The 26,517-nt window shown below is 41.0% G+C and overlaps 1 protein-coding gene across 1 annotated transcript; it reads left to right on the top strand.

The window, feature by feature from the left end:
* The first annotated feature begins 4,365 nt into the window (after positions 1-4,365).
* On the top strand, positions 4,366-5,382 carry LOC143741234 (trace amine-associated receptor 13c-like). Its single transcript, XM_077233657.1, has one exon. The coding sequence runs from the start codon at positions 4,375-4,377 to the stop codon at positions 5,380-5,382; it is 1,008 nt and encodes a 335-aa protein (XP_077089772.1). The 5' UTR covers positions 4,366-4,374.
* The last annotated feature ends 21,135 nt before the right edge of the window (positions 5,383-26,517 follow it).

The following is a 26,517-nucleotide window of genomic DNA, read 5'->3' as shown; positions in this document are numbered from 1 at the left end:
CTTCCCGCGTCCCGCAATGCCTGGAAATCCTCCCTGTACTTCCTTACAGCCCAAAGTCCTCGCCGCTGGTCCCGTCCAGTCCAGAGACTGTTCAAGTCACGTCTGCCGATCCAGAGACTGTTCAGGTCACGTCTGCCGATCCAGAGACTGTTCAGGTCACGTCTGCCGATCCAGAGACTGTTCAGGTCACGTCTGCCGATCCAGAGACTGTTCAGGTCACGTCTGCCGATCCAGAGACTGTTCAGGTCACGTCTGCCGATCCAGAGACTGTTCAGGTCACGTCTGCCGATCCAGAGACTGTTCAGGTCACGTCTGCCGATCCAGAGACTGTTCAGGTCACGTCTGCCGATCCAGAGACTGTTCAGGTCACGTCTGCCGATCCAGAGACTGTTCAGGTCACGTCTGCCGATCCAGAGACTGTTCAGGTCACGTCTGCCGATCCAGAGACTGTTCAGGTCACGTCTGCCGATCCAGAGACTGTTCAGGTCACGTCTGCCGATCCAGAGACTGTTCAGGTCACGTCTGCCGATCCAGAGACTGTTCAGGTCACGTCTGCCGATCCAGAGACTGTTCAGGTCACGTCTGCCGATCCAGAGACTGTTCAGGTCACGTCTGCCGATCCAGAGACTGTTCACGTCACGTCTGCCGATCCAGAGACTGTTCACGTCACTTCCTCCGAGTCAGTGTCTACGGACAAGATGGCCGAACCAGAGACTGTTCACATCACTTCTGCTGATCCAGAGACTGTTCACATCACTACCTCCGAGCCAGTGTCTACGGACAAGATGGCCGCTTCCGAACCAGTGTCTACGGACAAGATGGCCGCCTCCGAGCCAGAGTCTGTTCCTGTTCCCGAGCCAGTGTGTGTTGTCTGTTCCTGTTCCTGAGCCAGTGTGTGTGTTGTCCGTTCCTGAGCCCGAGCCAGTGTGTGTTGTCCGTTCTGAGCCCGAGCCAGTGTGTGTGTTGTCCGTTTCTGAGCCCGAGCCAGTGTGTGTGTTGTCTGTTCCTGAGCCCGAGCCAGTGTGTGTCTGATGTTCCTGAGCCCGAGCCAGTGTGTGTGTTGTCTGTTTCTGAGCCCGAGCCAGTGTGTGTGTTGTCTGTTTCTGAGCCCGAGCCAGTGTGTGTGTTGTCTGTTTCTGAGCCCGAGCCAGTGTGTGTGTTGTCTGTTTCTGAGCCCGTGCCACTGTGTGTTGTGTGTTCCTGTTCCTGAGCCAGTGTGTGTGTTGTCTGTTCCTGTTCCTGAGCCAGTGTGTGTGTTGTCTGTTCCTGAGCCAGTGTGTGTGTTGTCTGTTTCTGTTCCCGAGCCAGTGTGTGTGTTGTCTGTTTCTGAGCCCGAGCCAGTGTGTGTGTTGTCTGTTTCTGAGCCCGAGCCAGTGTGTGTGTTGTTTGTTTCTGAGCCCGAGCCAGTGTGTGTGTTGTTTGTTTCTGAGCCCGAGCCAGTGTGTGTGTTGTCTGTTCCTGTTCCTGAGCCGGTGTCTGCTGTTCCTGCGCCTGAGTCACCGCCCTGGCCGCCCGAGGGGTCATCGCCGCCCTGGCATCCCGAGGGGTCGCCGCCGCCCTGGCATCCCTAGGGGTCGCCGCCGCCCTGGCCGCCCGAGGGGTCGCCGCCGCCCTGGCCGCCCGAGGGGTCGCCGCCGCCCTGGCCGCCCGAGGGGTCGTCGCCGCCGTGGCCGCCCGCGCGTCCTGCTCCGCCCTGGTCGCCTGCAGTCACATTCCCCTGCACAGACTTGGCCCTCCTTCCCTCCCCCAAGACCACCTCCGCTTCACCACCCTCCTGAACTTTTGTATTTTTGTTTTAAGGGGCGTCGGGAGCCGCCCATTGGGGGAGGGCTATGTCACGGTGTGGGTTCATGCCTTGTTCCTGTCTGTCTTGTGTTCCCCCCATTATTGTGTATTTGGTTTAGTCCCGTCTAGTTTTCCCGCTCCTCGTTTTTGTTCATGTTTACCACCTGTGTTAGTTAATTTACCCAGCTGTGTCTTGTTTCACTCATCCGTTCCCCTGTATTTAAACCCTGTGTTTTAGTTCAGTCCTTGTGAGTTCTTAATGTTGTAATGTTTGCTGTTGTGTGTTCCTAGTTTCCTTGTTCTGTGTACTGAGTACCGTATTCTGAGTTTTCCTTGGATCACCTGCTTGTTGGATTATTAAAGTGCTTGCGATTGGATTTACTCTCTGCTTCATTCCTGCCATATCGTAACACTACCAGCCTGCACATTGTATGAGTAAACTATTTTATTTTTATTACATTTTTATATCATTTTTGTAGGTATATTTCTCGAATTTTGATGGGGGAGGCGCCCCCAGCGCCCTCTATTGACAAGCCACCACTGGTTGTAGTCCAAACAAGTCATTTGTTGTAGTTCTTGGAAAGTGGATACTATTAAAAAAAAAATCTCCCTTTGGAGTGGAGTTTGAGCTTTGTAACCTTGCAGATCTTTTTTATGTTCAAACAGCAATATTTCCATTTGTTGTCAAAACTGCAACGGAGTTTCGCCTCTTGGTACTTATATATTCTTTGGTATGACTCCGCTTGCGGCATCTGTCATGGCGGTCGAGCAAATCCACCATAATTTAAAAAAAATACTACTGTTGTTGTGTCACGAAATGTAGTTTTAAGAGTTTTTTAGGCGATAGGGCCTATTTTACAATCTTTTCTACGCTTTCGCAGATGCGAGCTCCAGGCCGTCAGCGCCCGTTCAGCGCTCATGTACACGCAGAGAACAGCGTCATCTCAGCCAGTCCTTTGGGAATTTGCCGCTGGCTCTTATATAGATAGTGGTTAAACATGAGATATAATCAATTTTGGGTATATCAAACAGTCTTTACGAGTGAGAAGAACAAGGAAGTTGTTTTAGTGCTGTCATGGGAAGGACAAAGATGAACATAACGCTTTCCTCAGCAGAAAATCAAACTGATTGTATGGATATAATATTATGGACATCGACCTTAAGAATGAATGCTATAAAAGATGCAGACCTGTAATGCACTCGTTTAGTCGATCTCTCTCTCATAATACAATAATACTACTCTACATAATACAATTAGCTTCAATGAGGCGACTCAACATTCCTTCATTACTAGTTCTAAAGTGACGTTTTAGAATTAGTAACTGAGGCTTGGGCTCAACTGTCAAACTGTAAATGTGAGATTTAAATCCTTGACAGAAGGAAATAGTTCTGCACAAAAGAGTTGTTTTAAAGACACTGTTGTTGTTTCGTATTTATTCCCTTGATTCATCAAACTGTTGTATAAACGCAAATATCACACTTGTAGCCGTGCGATATTGCTCATATACACACACACACACATACGCACATATATATTTAAATAGTATATCAGTCTGGCGAGTAAACTAACAAAACATTTTAGCCAATGGGGATTCTATTGGCAAGGTGTGTGTAGAGCATGGGTGTCCAAACTCAGTCCTGGAGGGCCACTGTCCTGCAGAGTTTAGCTCTAGCCAGACTCAACACACCTGCCTGGAAGTTTCTAGCCTATAAGACCTTGATTAGCTGGGGGTCCAGGTGTGTTTAATTGGGGTTGGAGGTCAACTCTGCAGGACAGTGGCCCTCCAGGACTGAGTTTGGACATCCCTGGTGTAGAGGGTGGTTAGACAAGCATCACAAGTCGGCTGCAGTATGTGTATTTTGTCATGATCTCGGAATGGATGACAGGAAGCAAATGCAAGTGAACACTCTTTATTGGTCAGACAGACACAGTAGACTCGACAACGGGCAAGGAAATATGGCACAGGGACTTCGATGGTCAGACCCAGAATCCGGGAAAAGTGGTGAGATAAATAATGGTAACGATAATCCAGCACGAAGACGAAAACCACAGGAAACAGGAATGCAGGAAGACAGGACTGGAACACCGACAGGGGAGACATGAAACAACGATCTGACAAAAGGGATGAGACAACGGTGAGTATATGTAGAGTGGTGAGATGGACTACAGCTGGTGAATGAGATGATGATCAGCTGGAGCGGATCAGGTAATGACACTCAATCACGTCCACTACACACGTGCACTCATACAACAACATAAACACTAGACGAGAAGGAACCAATGAATTCGTATACCGTGACATATTTTTTTTGTGACTTCTGATTCACTTACAGCAGATGTGACAAAGTCAGTATTAGTCCAATTTATACTGACACCTATTGGTATGGTTATAGCATTGTGTAAAAACAATTTTAATGTCTCATTTGTCTCTAATGAACAGCAATTTTACTGCCAAAGTTGAGATTATTAAAATAAAATAATTACGTCATTGCGCAGCATCAGAGTGGGCGGTAGAGGGTTAGTCGGTCTGATCCAGACACTGTATAAAGGAAAGGGCAGTAGAGAGAGCAGCAGGAAGAGATTCACTCATGGCCTATGAGACAGAAGATCATGTGACTCAATACTGCTTTCCTGCTATCAACTCCTCATGTATCAAGGGAAAACGGTCCAGACATGAATACAATATCATGTATGTGTTTTTTGCATTGCTGTCAGCATGGACTGTGTTTCTGAACCTGCTGGTGATCATCTCCATCTCTCACTTCAAGCAGCTTCACACTCCAACCAACCTGATTATTCTCTCTCTGGCTGTGACTGACCTGCTTGTCGGACTTATTGTTATGCCTGTGGATGCCATCAAGCTGATTGAGACGTGTTGGTACTTTGGAGACATTTTTTGTGGACTGTTCACTTTAACCCTCGGTCTAATTATCTCAGCATCTCTTAGTAATTTAGTATTAATTGCTGTTGATCGTTATGTGGCTGTGTGTCACCCTTTACAGTACCCACAGAAAATAACCACAATTAAAACTTTATTGAGCATCTGTCTGAGCTGGATTTTCTGCTTGAGTATCAATATGGCCTTTGTAATTAGTAGCAGATATTTTGACACTTCACAAAGAGCAAAATTGTGCTTTGGAGAATGCTATTTTATAATTAATTTGTCGTGGAGGGTCACTGATCTGTTAATTTCTTTCATTTTTCCTTGCACCATGATCATAACTTTATATTTGAGGATATTTTATGTTGTTCATCAGCAAGTGAAAGTTATAAACTCTCTGATGAAGGGTGGTAAATGTGAAGGTTCAGTGAGAAGGAAATCTGAGAGTAAAGCTGCTCTGACATTAGGAATCATTGTGACGGTTTATCTTATTTTTTGGATTCCATACTATGTCTTGTCTTTAACAAAGACTACAATAATCTCCTCTGCCACAATGACATTTCTATTATGGACTTTGTATGCTAACTCAGGATTGAATCCTCTTATCTATGCTTTATTTTACCGCTGGTTTAAAATATCAGTTAAACACATCTTAACTCTTAGAATATTTCAGCCAGCATCTTCTCTTGTAGACATTTTTACAAATAATTCGTAATTGTTGTTAGGTTTTCCATTTATTTTCTTTTTTTTCTTTACTGATAATGCATCGGTTTAATCTGTTATAGCATAAACCAAACCAAATCTAGTCCTGAGTTTGCTTCTTGTCGGGGCTTTATTGTTTAAACATTACAAAATAACTAACACTTTATTTCAAGAAAATAAAATTTCAAATCCAAATCAAATCGACCTTTGATCACGATGGTCCCTCTTAGGTGAATCTTATAGAACTCTCACCCTCATGTCACTCCATATATGACTTTCTTCTAAGGAACATTATCAGGGTATATGGTTTGTTTGCATACTGTTTATTTTGTATTTTGTTAGAGCAATAAAAAATACATCTTGCTCAAAGTCATTTCAAGTTTGAATTGTTCCTGATTCAGTCTCTTCCTCAATAAGCTTTGCTAATGCTGAGTATTTGGGATTCAGAGATCTTACTGTTTTCATAATTAGCTGTATGATCAAAGGCAATAGTATACAGCTGCAGATCTGCACTGCCAACAGTTTCAGACCAGCAGCCACAGGACGGAAGTGAGGAGTGAAGCTTACACTGTTAATAGAGTTGCGCTACCCATAAATGTAATGTTCTTTTATTAAATACAAACTATTTTCAAATGTTAGAACCGCTTCCACATTAACTGAATTCAAATCCAGGCTTAAAACTCATATTTTTTCTTGTGCTTTCAACTCTTTGTAGCTCTATTGTGCTTTTGTCTTAATCTTTATCTAAATTTTTCTATCAAAGTTTTATTTATTTTTTATTCCTGTTTTTCTTTGATGTACAGCTTTGGCCAACTAAGATTGATTTTAAATGTGCTTTATAAATAAAATTTGATTTGATTTGATTTGAAATGGATTTTGATCGGATAGATTTCTACAATATTAAACAATACATTTAACCTTTTATAAATTCTGCAATATTAGCCTAAAACGCCTAAAAAAGGCCTACCCAAATTAAATTGCATGCTGTTCTTGAACCGTTTGGAGTATATGCATGCTTTTTGGTCTCTTTTGAAAGGTGACACTCAGAGGTTTGTTTCTAAACAGTCAGAATCACTGTAAGTCTTACAGGTATTGAGTAATATAACTTTGAACACACTGAAAAAGGACCAAAAAAATCTGCCTACATGTTTTTATTTTGTTGTAAACAGATGCCTGCAGATAACTACAGCTGGGAGCTATTAGCTGGAAAACACAATGGGATCACAGCATGAAGACTTGCTAAACCCAGTTTAAATTTTGATATCAATACCTTAGAAAATTAGTGTTTTACACATGTTTATCTAAGTTTATGTCTAGGCGCTTCCTAAAAAAGGCCACTTGGAGACTCCAAATGACCCTTTGTAACCATAGACACATAAAATGCTGCTGTAACACTTTAGAATACGGTTCCTTCGTTAATGATTAACTACACAAGAACCAATGAGTAACACAATATTAACAATCTAGTAACTATTATTAACTAACAAGAAACTCTGATTAACGAACTAGTAAGTAATAGCGCACAGATGAAAGTGGTAGTTCACTATTAACTAATCAATAACTCCTAATTTGTTAATCAGAGTTTCTTTTTAGTTAATAGTAATTACTAGATTGTTAATAAACTTTTTCAGTAGTTCTCTGGGAAGCATAAAAAAAATAGTAGTTATTGATTAGTTAATAGTGAACTACCACTTTCATCTGTGCGCTATTACTTAGTAGTTCGTTAATCAGAGTTTCTTGTTAGTTAATAATAGTTACTAGATTGTTAATATTGTGTTACTCATTGGTTCTTGTGTAGTTATTCATTAACGAAGGAACCGTATTCTAAAGTGTTACCAATCCTGCTATTCATGAATGCTTTACTCTACAGTCACAATTTTGGGCTCTAATGAAAGGTTACACTTAGAGCTATTATATTCCTCATCCAGATTCACTGTCAGTAATTGCTGACACATAGTAACTGAAGCATAAACACATTATAATGGTTCTTTTTTTTCAATTCTTGAAACCAAACTTTCTACAAATAAAGATACAAAACAAGTGCAATGGTACTAAAACACTTTAATATTAGATCTCACACACACACACACACACACACACACACACACACACACACACATATATATATATATATTACAAAATAAATTAAAAACAAACATATAAACATAGCCTATATATATATATATATATATATATATATATATATATATATGTACACATGTATGTATATGTATTTCAGACTTTTTACAAATTATATTTTTCAGAATCCAAGAAAATAATAAATATAAAAAAATAAAAAGATTAAAAAAAATGTCTTATACCACTACTGGGTCTTGTGGATGACTTTGTAGTAACTTATTAGGGCATGAGATAGGTCCACTCCACCCATGTACCTGTTTGGACATAAAAACTAAATTTTCAGATGATGGTCTGTGATATAAAAAAAACAAAGAAATAAGTATTTTACAAAACATTAACATTGTTTCTGTATTCACAAGCATATAAACAGAAACACAAACATAAACAAACATTCCTGCACGAGCGCACACGACGGAAGTTAGCAGGTAGGCTACACATTCAAAACAAACACATACACTCGACATAAGGTGACAAGTACACCTCAAAACAAACACATACCTCAGTATATAGTCAAATATGTTGTTGTTACGTGCAAGCGTTTTCTTCCCTCCCCTTTTTGTTTATTGGTTGCTGCGTTTCTTCCCTCTGTTGTTGATTTCTTCCTGTTTTCCCCCTCTCTGCTATCCTTGAGTTTTAGGTGCTGCTATTGGTCGGAGACAACCAATCATCAGCTGTGGTTCTGATATAAGGCACTCGGGAGAATTGACCAGGGGCCTGTTTCAATAAGGAGGTTCAACCAACTCTGAGTTAAAACTTGAACTCTGAGTTGACTTACCCTGGGATGGGAAACTCTGAGTTTTCGGTTTCAACTCTAAGTTGACTGACTCTGAGTTAAGCACGTGCACCACAACTATAAAAAGCCATTATCAATGGAGCGCAGATATTATGAGTCACCATGGTAACAGCGCCAGACAAAAAGAGGTCTGCATATTTCTCACCAGCAGAACACAAATTTTTTTTTTTTAAGCAACAGGGGCGATCGAGAGAGTTAGTTTGGGAGAAAATAGTTGCTCGAGTCAATGCGTAAGTTTACATTTTAATTATTTTTATACACTGTTGGGTTTAATTACCAAGTAATCTAAATACTGTAATTTAAAGGGATTACTCTTAATTCTTCTGTAATATAAAGTAAAATATGATGTCACTGCATTAAATACTGCATAGATTATAGAACAATTCTGTATAAAACAATAGTGGATTTAACATTTTTAAAAGGTATATTTTTAATGTAACCTTCTCTCTCTACACACTTTGGTCAATTAATGTAATTGTATATTGTTAATTCGAAGCATTAAAAGTGCAGTTTACTGTCTCTTTTTGTATTGTTCAAGTGGTTGAGGTTGATATGGGATTTATAAAGTAATTAGTAATAAGTAGACCAATACTTTCTAGAGATCGTAATTTTTACATTAATCTAATTACACTGTTGAAGATGTCATTTGTACTTAGTAATTAATAACTATTTTAGAGTAACTTACCCAACTGTTATAATATCAGAGGAGAAACTGGAAGAACAGTATGTTATTCAACCTAATTTTAATTTTCATGTAGGTGCAATCCTGCAGGCATTAAAAGAACATGGCAGCAGCTGAAAATGAAATATAAAAAAAGAGAGAAGATGAAGATGCAGAAGAGATGGAGATGCAAAGGAGATGGAGATGCAGAGGAGATGGAGATGCAGAGGAGATGGAGATGGAGATGCAGAGGAGATGGAGATGGAGATGCAGAGGAGATGGAGATGCAGAGGAGATGGAGATGGAGATGCAGAGGAGAAGGAGATGCAGAGGAGATGGAGATGCAGAGGCGATGGAGATGGAGATAAAGAGGAGATGGAGATGCAGAGGAGAAGGAGATGCAGAGGAGATGGAGATGCAGAGGCGATGGAGATGGAGATAAAGAGGAGATGGAGATGCAGAGGAGATGGAGATGGAGATGCAGAGGAGATGGAGATAGAGATGCAGAGGAGATGGAGATGCAGAGGAGATGAAGATGGAGAGGAGATGGAGATGGAGATGCAGAGGAGATGGAGATGCAGAGGAGATGGAGATGGAGATGCAGAGGAGATGGAGATGCAGAGGAGATGGAGATGCAGAGGAGATGGAGATGGAGATGCAGAGGAGATGGAGATGGAGATGCAGAGGAGATGTAGATGCAGAGGAGATGAAGATGGAGATACAGAGGAGATGGAGATGCAGAGGAGATGAAGATGCAGAGGAGATACGGAGGAGATGGAGATGCAGAGGAGATGGAGATGCAGAGGAGATGGAGATGGATATGCAGAGGAGATGGAGATGCAGAGGAGATGGAGATGGAGATACAGAGGAGATGGAGATGCAGAGGAGATGGAGATGGAGATGCAGAGATGGAGATAGAGATGCAGAGGAGATGGAGATGGAGATGGAGATGCAGAGGAGATGGAGATGCAGAGGAGATGGAGATGCAGAGGAGATGGAGATGCAGAGGAGATGGAGATGCAGAGGAGATGGAGATGCAGAGGAGATGGAGATGGAGATGGAGATACAGAGGAGATGGAGATGCAGAGGAGATGGAGATAGAGATGCAGACGAGATGGAGATGCAGAGGAGATGGAGATGGAGATGCAGAGGCAGAGGAGATGGAGATGCAGAGGAGATGGAGATGGAGATACAGAGGAGATGGAGATGCAGAGGAGATGGAGATACAGAGGAGATGGAGATGGAGATGCAGAGGAGATGGAGATGGAGATGCAGAGGAGATGGAGATGGAGATTCAGAGGAGATGGAGATGCAGATGCAGAGGAGATGGAGATTCAGAGGAGATGGAGATGCAGATGCAGAGGAGATGGAGATGCAGAGGAGATGGAGATGCAGAAGAGATGGAGATGCAGAGGAGATGCAGAGGAGATGGAGATGCAGAGGAGATGGAGATGGAGATGCAGAGGAGATGGAGATGGAGATGCAGAGGAGATGGAAATGGAGATGCAGAGGAGATGGAGATGCAGAGGAGATGGAGATGGAGATGCAGAGGAGATGGAGATGGAGATGCAGAGGAGATGGAGATGCAGAGGAGATGGAGATGGAGATGCAGACGAGATGGAGATGGAGATGCAGAGGAGATGGAGATGCAGACGAGATGGAGATGGAGATGCAGAGGAGATGGAGATGGAGATGCAGACGAGATGGAGATAGAGATGCAGAGGAGATGGAGATGCAGAGGAGATGGAGATGGAGATGTAGAGGAGATGGAGATGCAGAGGCGATGGAGATGGAGATGCAGAGGCGATGGAGATGGAGATGCAGAGGAGATGCAGAGGCGATGGAGATGGAGATGCAGAGGAGATGTAGAGGAGATGGAGATGCAGAGGCGATGGAGATGGAGATGCAGAGGCGATGGAGATGGAGATGCAGAGGAGATGAAGATGGAGGTTCATAGGCTATGGAGATGGAGATGCAGAGGAGATGGAGATGGAGATGCAGGGGAGATGAAGATGGAGATGCAGAGGAGATGAAGATGGAGGTGCAGAGGCTATGGAGATGCAGAGGAGATGAAGATGGAGGTGCAGAGGAGATGGAGATGCAGATGAGATGAAGATGGAGGTGCAGAGGCGATGGAGATGCAGAGGAGATGGAGGTGCAGAGGAGATGAATATGGAGATGCAGAGGAGATGAAGATGGAGGTGCAGAGGCGATGGAGATGCAGAGGAGATGGAGATGGCCCTGAGCCTGAATGCTGGAAGGCCAGTGGCTGAGGGAATTCCTTTAGGGACTTCATGAGAGCCAGTCACTCCCGAAGATTCAAGTGCCTTCATAAAATGTAAGATGTCTACATATGTGTTATTTTTTATATAGGCTGTTTTTGATATTTCCATATATTTTACTTTGGGTTGGTTTTTTTGTTGCTCCCAACAGATTCTGATGGTAATATCTGTCTTTTGGAGCCTCCTGTCCCAACAGAACTCCAGACAGTTGTAAGTAGCCTATTCAATACACCAGAAATTATGACAGATAGTATTATAAAATGTGCTCAACCAAATGCTCATCTTCACTGGACGATGGGGATGAAGAAACAGTTTCTGCTGCCACAGAGAGGCCTACAGAGGAAATGTTAATATTATGTGTATACACATCAAACAATCTACACATTCACATTTCTTCACATTATTTATGTGGAGTAGCCTATAGAATCTAAGTTTATATCTAAGTATAAACGGATATTCGTATCTCTCCCCCGTCCCCAGAGTGTTGAAGAACAGCAGGAGGAAGGTCCATCAACTTCTGGTGCACAGATGAACACAGTTCAGTGATTTTCAGTGAATGCCACAGTTTAATTCTGTAGAATTTGTTTAGAACTACATGATATAACTCTAATCTACTGTATTTTCAGTTGCCAGTTAAGAAGTTATATAGACTTCATCTTATTAAAAAACTTGGGGAAAAAAACAGCAATAAATAAATGTACCAATAGAATGAATGAGGTGTTTAAACACCGCTTCCTCTTTAATAAAGGGGAGGAGACCAAAATAAACTCTGGGTTTACGGAAGTAAACCTGCTCCCGACCAGGTTAGGTTCACAGAGTAAGTTACCATGGTAACTGACTCTGAGTATATGTTACCTCTCTTTCAGAAACGGGCTTGACTTACCCTGCTTTCTCAGGTTTGACTTACCTCCCATTCTTAAACAGAAAACCCAGAGTTTCCCTTATTTCAGGGTTAACATACTCAGAGTTTTCAGTTAACCTCCTTTCTGAAACAGGCCCCAGGAGGAGCTTGGAGTGTTTGTTGGCTTGTGCTATTGTTGTTGCTGAGAAGTACTGACTTTGTGGTGGTTCGCTTGTTTGTTTTCCTAATAGGAGTGTGTTTGCTCACTGAGGTTTGTCTTACCTGCTCTCAAACTGGCACCAGCCCGGAGAGAAGAGAAAAGGGAAGTACGTCACGTGACCTACATTGTACATACATGTAGAAGTACCATTGTTAGACACACTAGGGAAGGAGCGTGTGCAACTATATGGAACTTTTGTTTGGTTAGTTAGTGAAGTTTTAGTTATTGCGTTTTGGCGCTGAAGAATTCTTTATTTTCTGTTTTGTTTTCAGTGAGTTTAGAGTGGGGATAAGTAATTTAGTGTTTTAGTTATTTTATTTGTTTAGCAACGCTCGTTTTCGTTCTCTCTGTGGCTTATTCTTAATATAATTTTTTTTAAAATAATTTTTCTTAAGTTGTATATAGCTGTAAATAAGTTAATTTGTTTGTTTCCATTTATTCATTGTGTGTATTGAAAATAAAGCAAACCACCTGTTTGCAGTAACTTGCGGTCATTGATTCATTTGCCCACAATACTCCCCAGAGATAAAAACTGTAGGAAAGTGTTTAAATTTTATTACGTACGTCTTCCTCATACCTGTAACCATTCGGAGACGTAACAGTTGTATAATAAAATAAAACTTACTTGTCGAGTCTGAGAGTGACGTGTCCACCAAAAACATATCCTCTGCACACGGGCGCATGAATCACTATGCTGCTTTACGCACGAACTTCACGGATGACCAGATGAATCGTCCCACTAAAGCGCATATCAATGTTTACAGAAATTCATTGGCTATCAGAAAATACAGTCATTTCCATACTCTATTACAACTGGTTTGATTTACTGTCACTTAAAGAGAGGGAGGTGCCATCTTTCATCATTGGCGCACGCAGAGCCGCTCTGGGCGCACCTCTGGCTATTGCTACCAGGTGACACCTCTAACATGAATCGATTGGCTAAAATGACCTGTCCGTCAAAAGTTCAGGGGTCAGCGGCCATTTTGACATCCTTTTTTCTTTCTGTTTACTTCCAAGGGGGTAATCCATCAGCCGGAAACTGAAGCCTCGCAGGAGCCACCATTGTAGCAGAACTTCACCTGCTGTTAGCATTCCATTGACTCCCATTTATTTTGGCGTCACTTTTCCAAAGACTTAATTTGTCCATTATTTATTTCTAAAGAAACACGACAATGTATAAAAGTCTCCATTACTTTGTATCTTACGTTATGGCCCCGTAGAAGTCGTTTTTGTTAAAAACAGGCTAACGATTGCGTCATAACCACGCGACTTAGTCGCAAAATAGAGACATTACCGTATAGACAGAAGGAGAAGCTCGCAGGCAATCTTTTACTGTCTATGAGGCAATCGGGGGGGACATAGAAGCATAAAGTCAAGGGAGAAACCCATCGATAGAGAGTCCATAAAAGCAACAGGACAAAATATTTCAACAACGTGTTTGAGGAATTAGGTGATTCAGATTTGTCTTGGCATAGCTACTAGAAGATTTACAACTGTCAGACTGTCGTCAAGCTCAGTTTGAGCCTGCGCAGTCGCTCAGCCATCAGACAGGAAGTGCAAGAATCGGGCTTCAGTGTTCTCCGTTGAAATCAATGGGTTCCCTGTGTCCATTTCTTTTACTGTCTATGTTTACTTCTCAAATGAAGCTAGAACATAGAATGCGTCGAAGATGTGATAGCTCTGGCGGCTAACTTGAAATGCTACTACTACATTCCGTGGATGCTTATTGATATATAAATGTGTTATGGACTAAATACTTAATTGAATTGGATTCTATGGACCCTTTACAGTGTAACCAAACCATTTTTGTTGGAATGTAATGGATCAGCGGACTAAGAGTAGGCTTCATAGGCAGTGTTGGGAAGTAACGGAATTAATGTACCGGCGTTACGTATTCAGACTACAAATTATGAGTAACTGTATTCCGTTACAGTTACAATTTAAATAGTTGGTATTTAGAATACAGTTACATTGTTGAAATCAATGGATTACATGATGATACTTCTCTGTTTCATGAGTTTATTCACTCACTAAATAAATTAAGGCAACTCCATGCATTTCCCAGAAGCCCCAATATGAAAACGAAAAAATGCACGGTTTGCGTGATCAGTCACAAAGAGGAGCAGCGGGAGCTAGAGGGAAGAGATTGAGCCGGAACAACAGAGCCAGGGCAAGAATGCGTTCTATCTTGGAAATTCAAACAGCATTTCACATTAAAGAATGAGAAGGGATGTTATGATAATGGGTTATGGTACCTATAAGGAAGGTTCTAGTATATGTTATGCTGTCACTTTAAGGGAGTCTTTGTGTATGTATTGCGGGAAGTGAGAAGTGACTGTATGCTATCGAGTGTGGTTTTGCCTACGAGAATGACAGAGTAAAGTTATACAGTTCTGTTAAGCCCGTCTGGCCTCCATTTATTACATATTTGGCGACGAAGATAAACAAAGCACTTCTGCTAATGATTCGTAGGGGTTGGCATGAGTGAGGAAGCCTGCTTGAACGGATTATATTGACAAAATGGCGATGTTCGGGACAGTGTTCGGGAATTTGTCGAAGAAAATGGTGACTGGCTCGAGTATACAGAGCGTATGGAGCATTTCTTTGCCGCGAACGAGAACGCTCCAAGAAACGCTCCATCTTGTTAAGTGTGTGCGGAGCAAAGACGTATAAGCTCATGAGAAACTTGGCAACACCGCGAAAGCCAGGAGAGTTGGCTTACAAAGATTTAATTGACCGGGTCCAGAACCACCACAGCCCTAGCCATTTTCAGTTCCACAGCCATTTTCGTAAGACGGGAGAATCTATTTCAAAGTTTGTGGCTGAGCTGCGTCAGCTGTCGGAACATTGTGAGTTTGGTACTGTACTGGAGGACATGCTGCGTGATCGCCTCGTGTGCGGAATTAATGATGACGTGATTCAGCGCAGGCTGCTGGCAGAGGTGGAAAGTAACGAATTACATTTACTCGCGTTACGTAATTGAGTAGTTTTTTTGTGTACTTCTACTTTTTAAAGTAGTTTTTAAATTCTGTACTTTTACTTTTACTTAAGTACGTTTTCTTTGAAGTATTGTACTTCGCTACATTTGAAATCATATCGGTTACTGAGTAAAAAATTATAATACAAGGGGGAAAAAAAAAATCACACACTCCGGAAACTACTGCATTGATTGAAGGGCGGGAGAACAAACGCGCAAAAAAGGTGACGCAGACCCAGCTGAAGCTGAAAGCTAAGCGCCAAGCGAATTATGGCCAGTATGAAAAGTAGAAAAAAAGCGTGGTTGTCCTCGAGGATAGATATCCAATTTGCAAAAAATGTGGATGCAAAGTGGCTGCAAAAAGAGGATATAGGACACCATCCCTCCTGCAGATAAAGGTATGTCCCGATTTACGTGATGCAAAGGGAATCCCGGAATCCAGTCATGAAAATGGAATTCACTTAATGCAGATGTCACGTAAAACATGCAAAATAATGGATGGATGAATACATGGAAAGTAGAACTGTGCAATAAATCCAATCGCGACATGACAAAAATACTGCATGTAAATATATAATCCTATTTGTTCTGCTGAGCTGCGTTTGTCTACTACATATTCAAGTACTCGTGACGTTCATGGTGTTTTCAGCGTCTCACAAACAATTTGAGGATATGAATACATGAAGATTTCCAGAGCTGCTCTGAGAGAACGCCTAATGAGCATTTTCATCATTTTATTTGAGAAAAACCATTGTCAAATACACTTTGAAACAGGTCTTCACTACAACCCGTCAAAATAAAAGTTCGGTTTTACTAGGAGAAATTATGACAGAAATATATTACTATTGTAGGCATACAATAGAACGTAGCCTACTTCTCAAAATAATAATAATAACAACAATACATTTTATTTGAACATTATTTAAAGGAATATTTTTTTTTGTCCATGGTTTAATTTAGTAAATCTGTTTTTGCAGCGCTTCCCAAAAAATAAAAGGACACAAGTTTAAATTTACATTTGATTACCACCGTTTTTGATAATATATTTGGATTAAATCATAAAAAGTAGGGGTGTAACGATACACAAAACTGACGGTTCGGTTTTCCCACGGTTTTGACGTCTCGGTTCGGTTCGGTTTAGAAAGCTAAAGAAAATATGTAAACAGTGGTTTAATGAAAAAATGGTGTCTTTGTCTTTAAATTAATTCAATTACAATTGTACGTTTTGCAAGGATTAAAAATCTGCTAATGCTGTATAGGGAGCCGCACATTACTATAACATTAAAGGTTAACAACAGAGCCTAAATGTAGATGCTATTTATTTTTTAGATATAATAATCAACACCCAACACATTGTATGAAAACATGTAAACTGAACATAAGGCAGTTTTTGCATTAACTTTACTCTAATTTGTTATTGAAATATAATAATTTACACAGTTGCTGTCATTTTCATGAAAGATATTTTAAACGTACTTTAAATAATCAAGATATAATTAACAGGTTAAGTAAAATATAATATATAGGATAATATTGTGCATTTATTTAGTGCAAGAGTTAATTTCTCTAGGAACCAACAAGTTGTGGACACTTAATCACTAGCCTGCTGAGGTAAATATAATGCTAGTGACAAGCTATGCTGTTTTATTGATGTCTTTGCGCTGCTGAAACACTGATTGAGCGATTACACAAGTTATGATGCCTTTCAGTAAGTATACTGTATTTTTCAACATACCTTCAGGTGTCCATTCATGTTTATTCTGTAACTGAGGAAGAGATGGTCGCGTTAACTCGCGTTTACTCCGCGCTGCCGCTACTGTTACAATCCGTGGTGACAGATAGTTTTAAACTGTGGGTACAGATTGTCAATTTACATCCATGTGGACAGATTGGTAAACTGTGCCTAGTTTTGTAAAACTGTGCACACGGTAGTTTATTTTTCTTCTGTAATGAAGCTTGGCTGTCCATCTAGTGAAAAATGTTGGTACTGCGGCCAAATAAAATCTAACTGAAAGCTCATTTTTTGAGATATCAACCTAAAATTTGGAACACAACTTCTTCAGATTTTTGGCTTACATTTTCTGGCAGTTTTAGAGTAAAATATATTTTGTAATATATATATTTTATATAAAATATAAATAATTATATTTTTACATTGTTCATTTTCATAAACTCAAACTTGTATAACTTTCTTCTGTTTCACTTTCATAATTTCATAATACTTCACTTCAACATTAATCTGGCAAATGTCTTCTTTAAAACAAGACCAACCATAGGTCTATATTCCAAAGCATTCTTGAATTACAACCATTTAAGTTTGAATAGGGATTTTCATGTCTATGCGAAAAAAGGGGGAGTGAGAGTTAAAGGGTTAAACAATATTAAACTATAATATCTATATCGATAATATCTAAAATATAATTTATATATAAAAACTCTCCTACAGTCCAGTCACCATCAGTCGCGACGGTCGCGACTCGCACGTATTTTCATTTAAACGTCACTCACTGACGTTTTCCTAACCAGAAAAAAAACGATTGCCCTGCTCTGCCTCTGATTGGCTAGTACTCATTGCCATCTGGGTCAGAGCCAATTAGAAGCAGGATGTGGGTGGGATAAAACTCTGTGTATAGGGAAAGGGGAGAGAAAGAGGGAACAGGCAAGACAAACTCCTACGTTTAAATAACATGTAGAAAATATCTGCTTGACAACGAGCTGAGAACAAGCTCAAATAAGCAACTACACTTTAGAAACAAGCCCAAAAAAAACGCGACCACCGACTACCAATATTTGTAAGCGACTTTACAGAAAAACAAGCCCAAAGTCGCTTATAATAAGCGGACTTGGCAACACTGATTCCAGGTCCAATCAATGAGCCGGGCTGGGCGGGGCCGGGGTAGCTTGCAGGGCGGGGCGTGTTCGGTACGCCATGAGAGTATCGCCATTCGAATCTAGGGTTCTGTATCGCGGTTCTTCGGTTCGGTTCGAATATCGTTACACCCCTAATAAAAAGAAACATTAATTTTCTGAATAAAATACATTACATAGGACAATATTATTCTTAAACATTTTAATAAATTATTAATGTTAAAAATAAGTTGTTAATCTAATTCATTATTAATTATCGAATTTAATTGATTAGACATGTTTTATTGAAATTTTAATAAACAAACAAATTATTTCAAGTTTGTTATAATAAAAGCATTTGTTCAACCAAAAAAAATTCCTGTTTTCATTCATTTAACTGTCATTTTAACTGATGATAATAATAATAATACCCATAATTTAGTAATACAGTTTATTTATTTAACAATTGATTAATACTGTAAACCGTGATATTTTCTGAGACGTTACCATACTGTGAAAATCTTATACCATTACAACCCTACACGGGAGGGTCCCCCACCCCACCCCCGCTGTTAAAAAAGTAACTCAGTAACTGAGTCAATTTTAAATGAGCTACTTTTTACTTTTACTTGAGTAGATTTTTAGACCGGTACTTTTACTTGTACTTAAGTAAAATTTCATTGAAGTAGTAGTACTTTTACTTGAGTAGAATATTTTATTACTCTTTCCACCTCTGGCTGCTGGGGAAAGCGACACTCTCCTTTACAAAAGCAATGGAAATCGCACAAGGTATGGAGTCGGCAGCACTACATGCAAAGGATATTCAGAAAGCAAGTGGCAGTGCTCAGAAAGATGTATTTCATGTGTCTAAGGCTGTTAAAGTGAAATCAGTGGAATGTTACAGATGTGGGGGAGCTCACTTTACAAATGTTTGTAAATTCAAAGACACTGTGTGCCATAATTGTGGCAAGAAGGGACATTTGGCAAAGAAATGCAGAGGCAACAAATCTACAGGCAAAAACTCAAAGGGCGGTTGGAAACCTCACTTAAAGACACATCACATAGTGGAGACTGAACAAAAGGAGACACGTCCCTATTCAATGTTTAACTTGAGTGAAACTCGTTCAGACCCTCTTTATGTAACAATTCAAATTAATGGAGCAAACCTTAAGATGGAGATTGACACAGGAGCTTCTGCATCAATCATCAGTGAGGAGACTTATGGGAAGTTATGGACTGATGAGCAGCTACCAGCATTGTGTGAGTCTTCCATTAAATTGAGAACGTATAAAGGAGAGATCATTCCAGTAATGGGTGCGATGGAAGTGATCATTGCCTATGGCAGCCAGGCAGCTGAAGCTCGCTTGCTCGTTGTCAAGGGAACAGGCCCGAGCCTGCTGGGGCGTGATTGGCTCAGTAAAATTCAGTTAAACTGGGGAGAGATAAGACTCATAAAAGGGCTTTGTGCTGGGGATGTGGTTGCGAGGTATCCAGAGGTGTTTAAGGATGAGCTGGGCACCCTAAGGGGCACCACGGTGAAACTTTGCGTGGAGCCCAATGCTACACCTCACTTCTTTAAACCCCGGTCTGTCCCATATGCAATGAAGCATAAAGTGGAAAAGGAGCTTGAGAGGCTTCAGCAGCTGGGTATCATTGTAGTGTTAATTTCGTCAGACGAGACAAGACTAAATATGTTCGTCAACGACCTTTTTTTCCATGACTAAGACGAGACGATGGAGAGACTGCACCAATGTCCAAAAACGATGACTAAGACTAAATTAACATGCATTATTGTTGACGAAAAAAGACGAGACTAAAATGTTTTGCATAAAATAAAAACTAAGATAAAATCTCTCTTCATTTTTCGTCTACAATCGTCTTTTCATCAAGAGATAGAATATTCAGCGGTTACTAGGGATGAGTCACGATTTTTATTCCATTAGTTGATTTTATTATAGAATATTGAATAGGTTGTGCAATTGTTGTCTATAAAAAATCCCCATGTTTTCGGTTCTGATGCGGTGACACGTTCATGTAACCAGAGGGTGGCGATGCCAATAATGCATCTAAAAGCTGTCAATCAACTCTCAGACAACAGAAGAAGATACACATTGGCCCCGATCACCATAGACATCATATAGATAGACGCCCTATCGACCGCTACTGCCTACTGGCACGGACGAGCCGTGGGGCCGCCATCTTAAACCGGTCACCCGCTCTGCTCAGTGTAATCTGTTTGGCAGGTGCAATGAGCTGTCAGCGCATTTAATTAATCATATCTCACTGAATACCGAACTGATTTTCACGTGTGTTTTTTTCCTACAAAGGTCATACATGTAGCTACGATACTGGACACATTGACTATTTTATTCACAAAATAAAACCAATAGTACGGTAATGTTAAATGTTAAATCTTACTTGTGAAAAGTAATCCCCGAGTGATGGTCCGCCGATTTGAGCAGGAATATACTGCACAGTGCTCTGAAATCTACTGCTGCTATGCAACGCAAATAGGAGTATGACCGGTTTAAGATGACGGCTGCATTTCTTGCGCCACAGCGGCCAATAGGGCGTCTATCTCTATATGATGTCTATGCCGTTCACACCGCAAGTCGTAATGCTCAATCCAGATTTTTTGCTCCGATCCGATTTTTTGTTTGGCTGTTCACATTACCTTTTAAAATGTGGCCAATATCTGATTCCGGTGTGAACTGTTTGCATGTTTCAAACTAACCCGCATGCGCAAAAGAACAATAACAATGACATCATACGCAGCATGCTGTTACACACAGGGGATCGCACACCGGACGAGAAGCGGAGCGCCGCGCCGTGTCGCGTCTAGGGCAACTCGAGGTATCGCACAGCGGACGCGCACTTTTCAGTTTATAGCCAGCAATATTGTTATGTTTAAGGACATTATTACATTACATTTACATTTACATTTATTCATTTAGCAGACGCTTTTATCCAAAGCGACTTACAAATGAGAAACAATAGAAGCAGTTAAACTAACAGTAGGACAACAATACGCAAGTGCTATACCCCCTCTCAGTTTAACTTTAGTGCAATTTTTTTTTTTTTTTTATAGAAGAGAAGAGAAAGTGTTAGTACTACTGAATCAAGTGCTGTCGAAAAAGATACGTCTTCAGCAGTTTCTTGAAAGTGGCTACTGACTCAGAAGCTCTGGTTGAGTTAGGCAGATCATTCCACCAACAGGGAACAGTCATGGTAAAGGTCCGAGAAAGAGATTTTGTGCCTCTTTGAGATGGTACCACAAGACGACATTCGCTAGCAGAGCGCAAGTTTCTGGATGGCACGTAAGTCTGAAGTAATGAGTTTAGGTAAGAGGGAGCAGTGCCAGTGGTTGTTCTGTAGGCAAACGTCAGTGCCTTGAATTTTATGCGAGCGGCAACTGGCAACCAGTGCAATTTAGTGAGGAGAGGAGTGACGTGTGCTCTCTTTGGCTCATTAAAGACTACTCTGGCTGCAGCATTCTGGATCAATTGTAGAGGTTTGACAGAGCAGGCTGGAAGACCAGCCAGGAGAGCATTACAATAGTCCAGTCTGGATGACGAGCCTAGCTGAATGGAGAAGTTGTGATGAAGTGTTGGGTTGGCCGGGACCACATTATGGAATTAAAGCTCCAGTCGGCAAGTCTGGCAGATTGAGTGGACTTAGGCAAAATTTTGAATGTTTACAACTCTCATGCCCCTCCCCAATTATCAACGAATACCCTCCCACCGAGTTCGTGCTCGTCAGTGCATGTGGACCAGATTTTCTGTGAACGCGCCCGTCTCATCAGCATCCATCAACACCATGAAGTATTTTGTTATTGTTGTTTTGTTATTTTGGAGTAGATTGTTACGAAATGGATTACCCCATCGTCTGTCTGAAACTCTATTATTACTGTATGGTATATGCGGCAGACATGGTCATTGTACATTGTTCTATTGCTTATATAACAGAGCTAACGTTAGTCAGATAGCACATACAATAACAGCAGCTTTACTACTGTTCTTACTCTCGTAAGAAAGATAGAATAGCATTTATTCTTCCAAAAAGCCGAACTTTATCCCTTCATCTGGACATGTTTATCCACTTAACCTTACGTTCACATGGATTTCAGTGCACACAAAGCTAACGAACCTGCCCAACAAGTGCTAACGTTAGCTATCCATACCAACACATTTGGGCAAACATACTTAGATTACTAACATAACACTAAGAAATAAAGTAACTGGTTGATAAAGCACAATTACCTGTGGAGAAGAAATGTTGCAAGCTCTGCATCCAGCTTGAACCCAATTAAATCACGTAAATCTCTCCACCTTTCAAATGCCGATCCGATGTTGATCCTGGTTTTATTACGAGCACGGTCGCTTTCTTTCTTTACTTCTTTCTTTTCAGCAGGTGTTCTCTTTTCCTGTGTTGTTTCTAACCTCCTAGCTCTTGAGGTTAACCGAGGAATTGGAATCTTTTCCACCATCACTCTTCCTTACTGCGCGAACTTCAGGCGTGTGCATGTGAGTGATTGTAATGTGCGCGAAGGGTGGCGTGTGCACGACCTGTGATTGACAGTCAGATGTCACACCCCCTGCGCTGATTGGACCCGATGATCCGGGACGGGTGGATTTTTGCAAAACAAATCACATGCTCCAGGTGGAGTTAGAAACTCGGTTTTATTTCTAAAACCACTTTATTTATGTTGTTCTGTCGGATTATAGTGTCGAATTTCACTGAATATGTCCAAAAAATTGTTGCCGACGGCAGCTTTAAGATAATGTCTGTACTATGTAATGATTGTACAGTAAAATTAAATACAATCGTTGCTAAGTCTGCAGTCTGAACACACTTACCTCAGAGCGTCCGTTAACTGAATGAATTGAGAATCTCATCTGAAAATCCGATAACATCAGCAATTTTCATTCAAGCAGCTGATTTCTGTAAATAAATGTAAAACTAAATGTATATTGCAGCACAGGTTGAAGTCAGTATATACATTAACGACGATATGAGAGAAATAAATGTAAATTTAATATAAAACGTAAATAGCGCTCTGTGGCGCGGCAGGGTTTTGAACAAGGTCCTGAGCCGTAGCTGGGCGTCGTGGACAGACGCCGAATGGCGCCGCCGGTGTGTGTACACTCATAGAGAATAATGTGTTCGAATTTTTAAGACATGGCGCTGCGCTTCTCGTCCGGTGTGCGACCCCCTTAATGGTGATGTGGTTGTGGAGGAAGTAAGCATTTTCTCTTTTATTTCTAAATGTCTGTGTAATGGTATCTCCCCATATATTAATTAGGTCTAAAACCTCACTCTCCCTCCTTTGACTCGCTCCATCACTGTTCTCCATATCTAGTCAAGTTTTTAAGTTTGCTGTCTGTGTCTGTTGTGTCTAGTGCTAACTCGCCGACACATAAATGAGACAAATGTTGATGTAGATTGACGTAAAAGTCGCATCAAATCTGCCTTGGTTGTTCACACTGCCGACGCATTGAAAAAAATCAGATCTGGGTCTGATTCAGGACCACATATATATGTGGTCTAAATCTGATTTGAAAAAATCAGATCTGGGCAAGATTTGAGTGTTCACACTATCTCTGAAGAAGTCTGACCTGGTCACTTGACCCCAAAAAAATTGGATTTGGGCCACTTTTGCCTGCAGTGTGAACGGGGCCATTGTCTCAGACCAGAGCATGTGAGCGGAGTGGTAATATTTACTCTAGAGCGGAGAGCACATTTCTGAAGATTACGCGCCGCTCGCTCAGAACGCCCACAGTGGCGCACAAAAAAACGGAAAAAGTAATGATTGTGCATTAAACATTTGATTTGTTTATTAATAAACTAGTGTTTTATGAAAGTGTTGTCTGCAAAGATAAAGTTGAGGATTCTGACTCACCATCTTCGCAGTAGTGAACGCGCCTATAGAGAGAAATGCACACTTCATACGGATTAGCCTACATAAGCAGAGAGCAGCCCATTTCTTTTCGTTTTGAATTGTTAAAAAAAAAGACATTTCAGGCTTTCTATAGATATTCTTCTCAGGTCTGTGAGGCAAGTATCTTATACGCTGAGTTTCAGTTCATTTATGAGACGCGCTCCAGTTCACGCACCCGCACCTTCGTGTCCGGATTATATTGTGTACTATATTTGCTTCTCGTTTATTAATCCAGGCAATTTGTTGATGAAACATTGATCAAAATGAAGATACAATTTATACAAAACGAAATTCACTTTAAGAAAGGCTTTCTACAAAACAAAACGTAATATGTAGTCAAAATCAGGTGTCATTATAACTGACGGGAAGCACTGCGGACAAAAAATATCGGGGAAAAACATCTACAGGTACGCTGTAAATCAACCAGTTACCTAGCAGAAATATTAATTGTTAAGCCTTGCAAAATCTAATTTGTTTGTTATTTCTCAAGACCAACCTAGAATGTAAATAGGTTGTATTTTAGGCCTACAGTAGGCCTATTCTTTTCAGTTTTTCTGGGTATATACTTATTTTATTTCTGGTCTGAACAGAAAAATGAGACACAAGGCAACCAAAAACAGTTTTAAAAACCTTTGTAACTTGTCAATAGGAGACTGTTGGGCCCCAGATTTTGAATTGTGTTAGTTCAAAATAAAATACTTTCAGAACAACTTCAGAAAACCAGACACGTTTAACAAATTTGCCTTCAACAAAAATCATTCAACAAGAGTATTTTGTCAGGTAATTATGACATTTAACCAATATTTGAGAAGCGTGAAACACTATTTGACTGAAATGGTTATCAGAAATAATCTCAGAAATAATTTGTTATTTAAAAAAAAAAGAATAAAAGGTTTTGACTAAAACTTGACTAAGATATATTGAGTTTTGTTTTGACTAAAACTAGACTAAAATGAGGAGTCTTTTAGTCGACTAAAACTTGACTAACAAAAAAAGATATGTGAATGAATAAATATGACTAAAACTAACAAGGACATTTGGCACAAGACTAAGACTAAGACTAAATTAAAAATAGGTGCCAAAATTAACACTATATCATTGAGCCAATTACATTTTCAAACTGGGCAGGCCCAATCTTTCCTGTGCTAAAAGAGGATGGTACAGTCCGCATTTGTGGAGACTATAAGCAGACAATCAATCAAGCAGCGAAGGTGGAGACAAACCCTATCCCAAGAGTGGAAGATTTGTTCTCAATGCTGACGGGAGGCAAAACCTTCACTAAGCTTGATATGAGACATGCCTATCAGCAGTTGTTGCTGGAAGAGGAGTCAAAGCAATACGTCACGATCAACACTCACAAGGGGCTGTTTAAATATAACAGGCTGGTGTTTGGGGTGGCGTCTAGCCCGGCCATTTTTCAGAGAACAATGGAAAACCTGTTGCAGGGAATTCCAAACGTGGCAGTATACCTCGATGACATTCTGGTCACAGGGAAGACAGAAGAGGAGCATGTCAGTAACCTCGACCAGGTGCTCAAGAGGATGTCGAAGGCAGGTCTGCGCTAAAAAAATGCAAGTGTACATTCCAGGCAGAGAGTGTAACCTTCATGGGACATCAAATATCAGCCCATGGCATTTTTCCAGTGGCCGAAAAAGTCAGGGCCGTCAAGGAGGCCCGCAAGCCTGGAAATGTGTCAAAGCTTAAGTCATTCCTGGGGATGGTAACGTTGTACAGGCTGTTACATCATGATTGCCAGTGGAAGTGGGGAGGGGAGCAGGAGGCTGCTTTCACCAAAGTCAAAAATCTGCTGCAGTCAGCCAGTGTGTTAGTCCATTTTGACCCCGAGAAGGAGCTTACAGTGCCGTGTGATGCCTCTCCATATGGCATTGGGGCTGTTCTGTCACACATAATGGAGGAGGGCTCAGAGAAACCTATTGCTTACAAAAGCAGTGAAGGGTTATTCTCAACTAGACAAAGAGGGCTTGGCCGTGGTATTTGCTGTGAAGCGTTTTCACCAATATCTCTACGGCCATTCCTTCACAGTTTTCACAGACCATAAGCTGTTGATGAGCCTGTTCAGTGAGCATAAGAGTGTCCCTTCCATGGCGTCGGCTAGTATCCAGAGGGAGGCACTGACATTCTCTGCCTATCAATATCGTATAGTGTACAGAGCGGGGAAGGAGAATGCCAATGCGCATGCACTGAGCCGATTGCCACTTCCAGACACCCCTGTGTCCACTCCTCTGCCTCCTGAAACTGTTTTCTTGCTGGAAAAGTTGAGTGACTCTCCAGTGAGTGCGAAGCAGATCAAAGCTTGGACAGAAAGGGACAAGGTCTTGACAAAAGTCAAAAGATTCGTGCTACAGGGTTGGCCATCCATTGTTGCGGACGCAGAGTTGAAACCTTTTGAGAAAAGGAAAAATGAGCTCTCAATTCAGGATGGTTGCATC

This window comes from Siphateles boraxobius, unplaced genomic scaffold (genome assembly GCF_051911475.1).
Source record: "Siphateles boraxobius isolate OS27281-9 unplaced genomic scaffold, OSU_SipBor_1 180, whole genome shotgun sequence".
NCBI classification, from domain to species: Eukaryota; Metazoa; Chordata; class Actinopteri; order Cypriniformes; family Leuciscidae; genus Siphateles; species Siphateles boraxobius.
The sequence above is the reverse complement of the archived record's forward strand: the minus strand, read 5'-3'. Positions and strand labels throughout refer to the sequence as shown.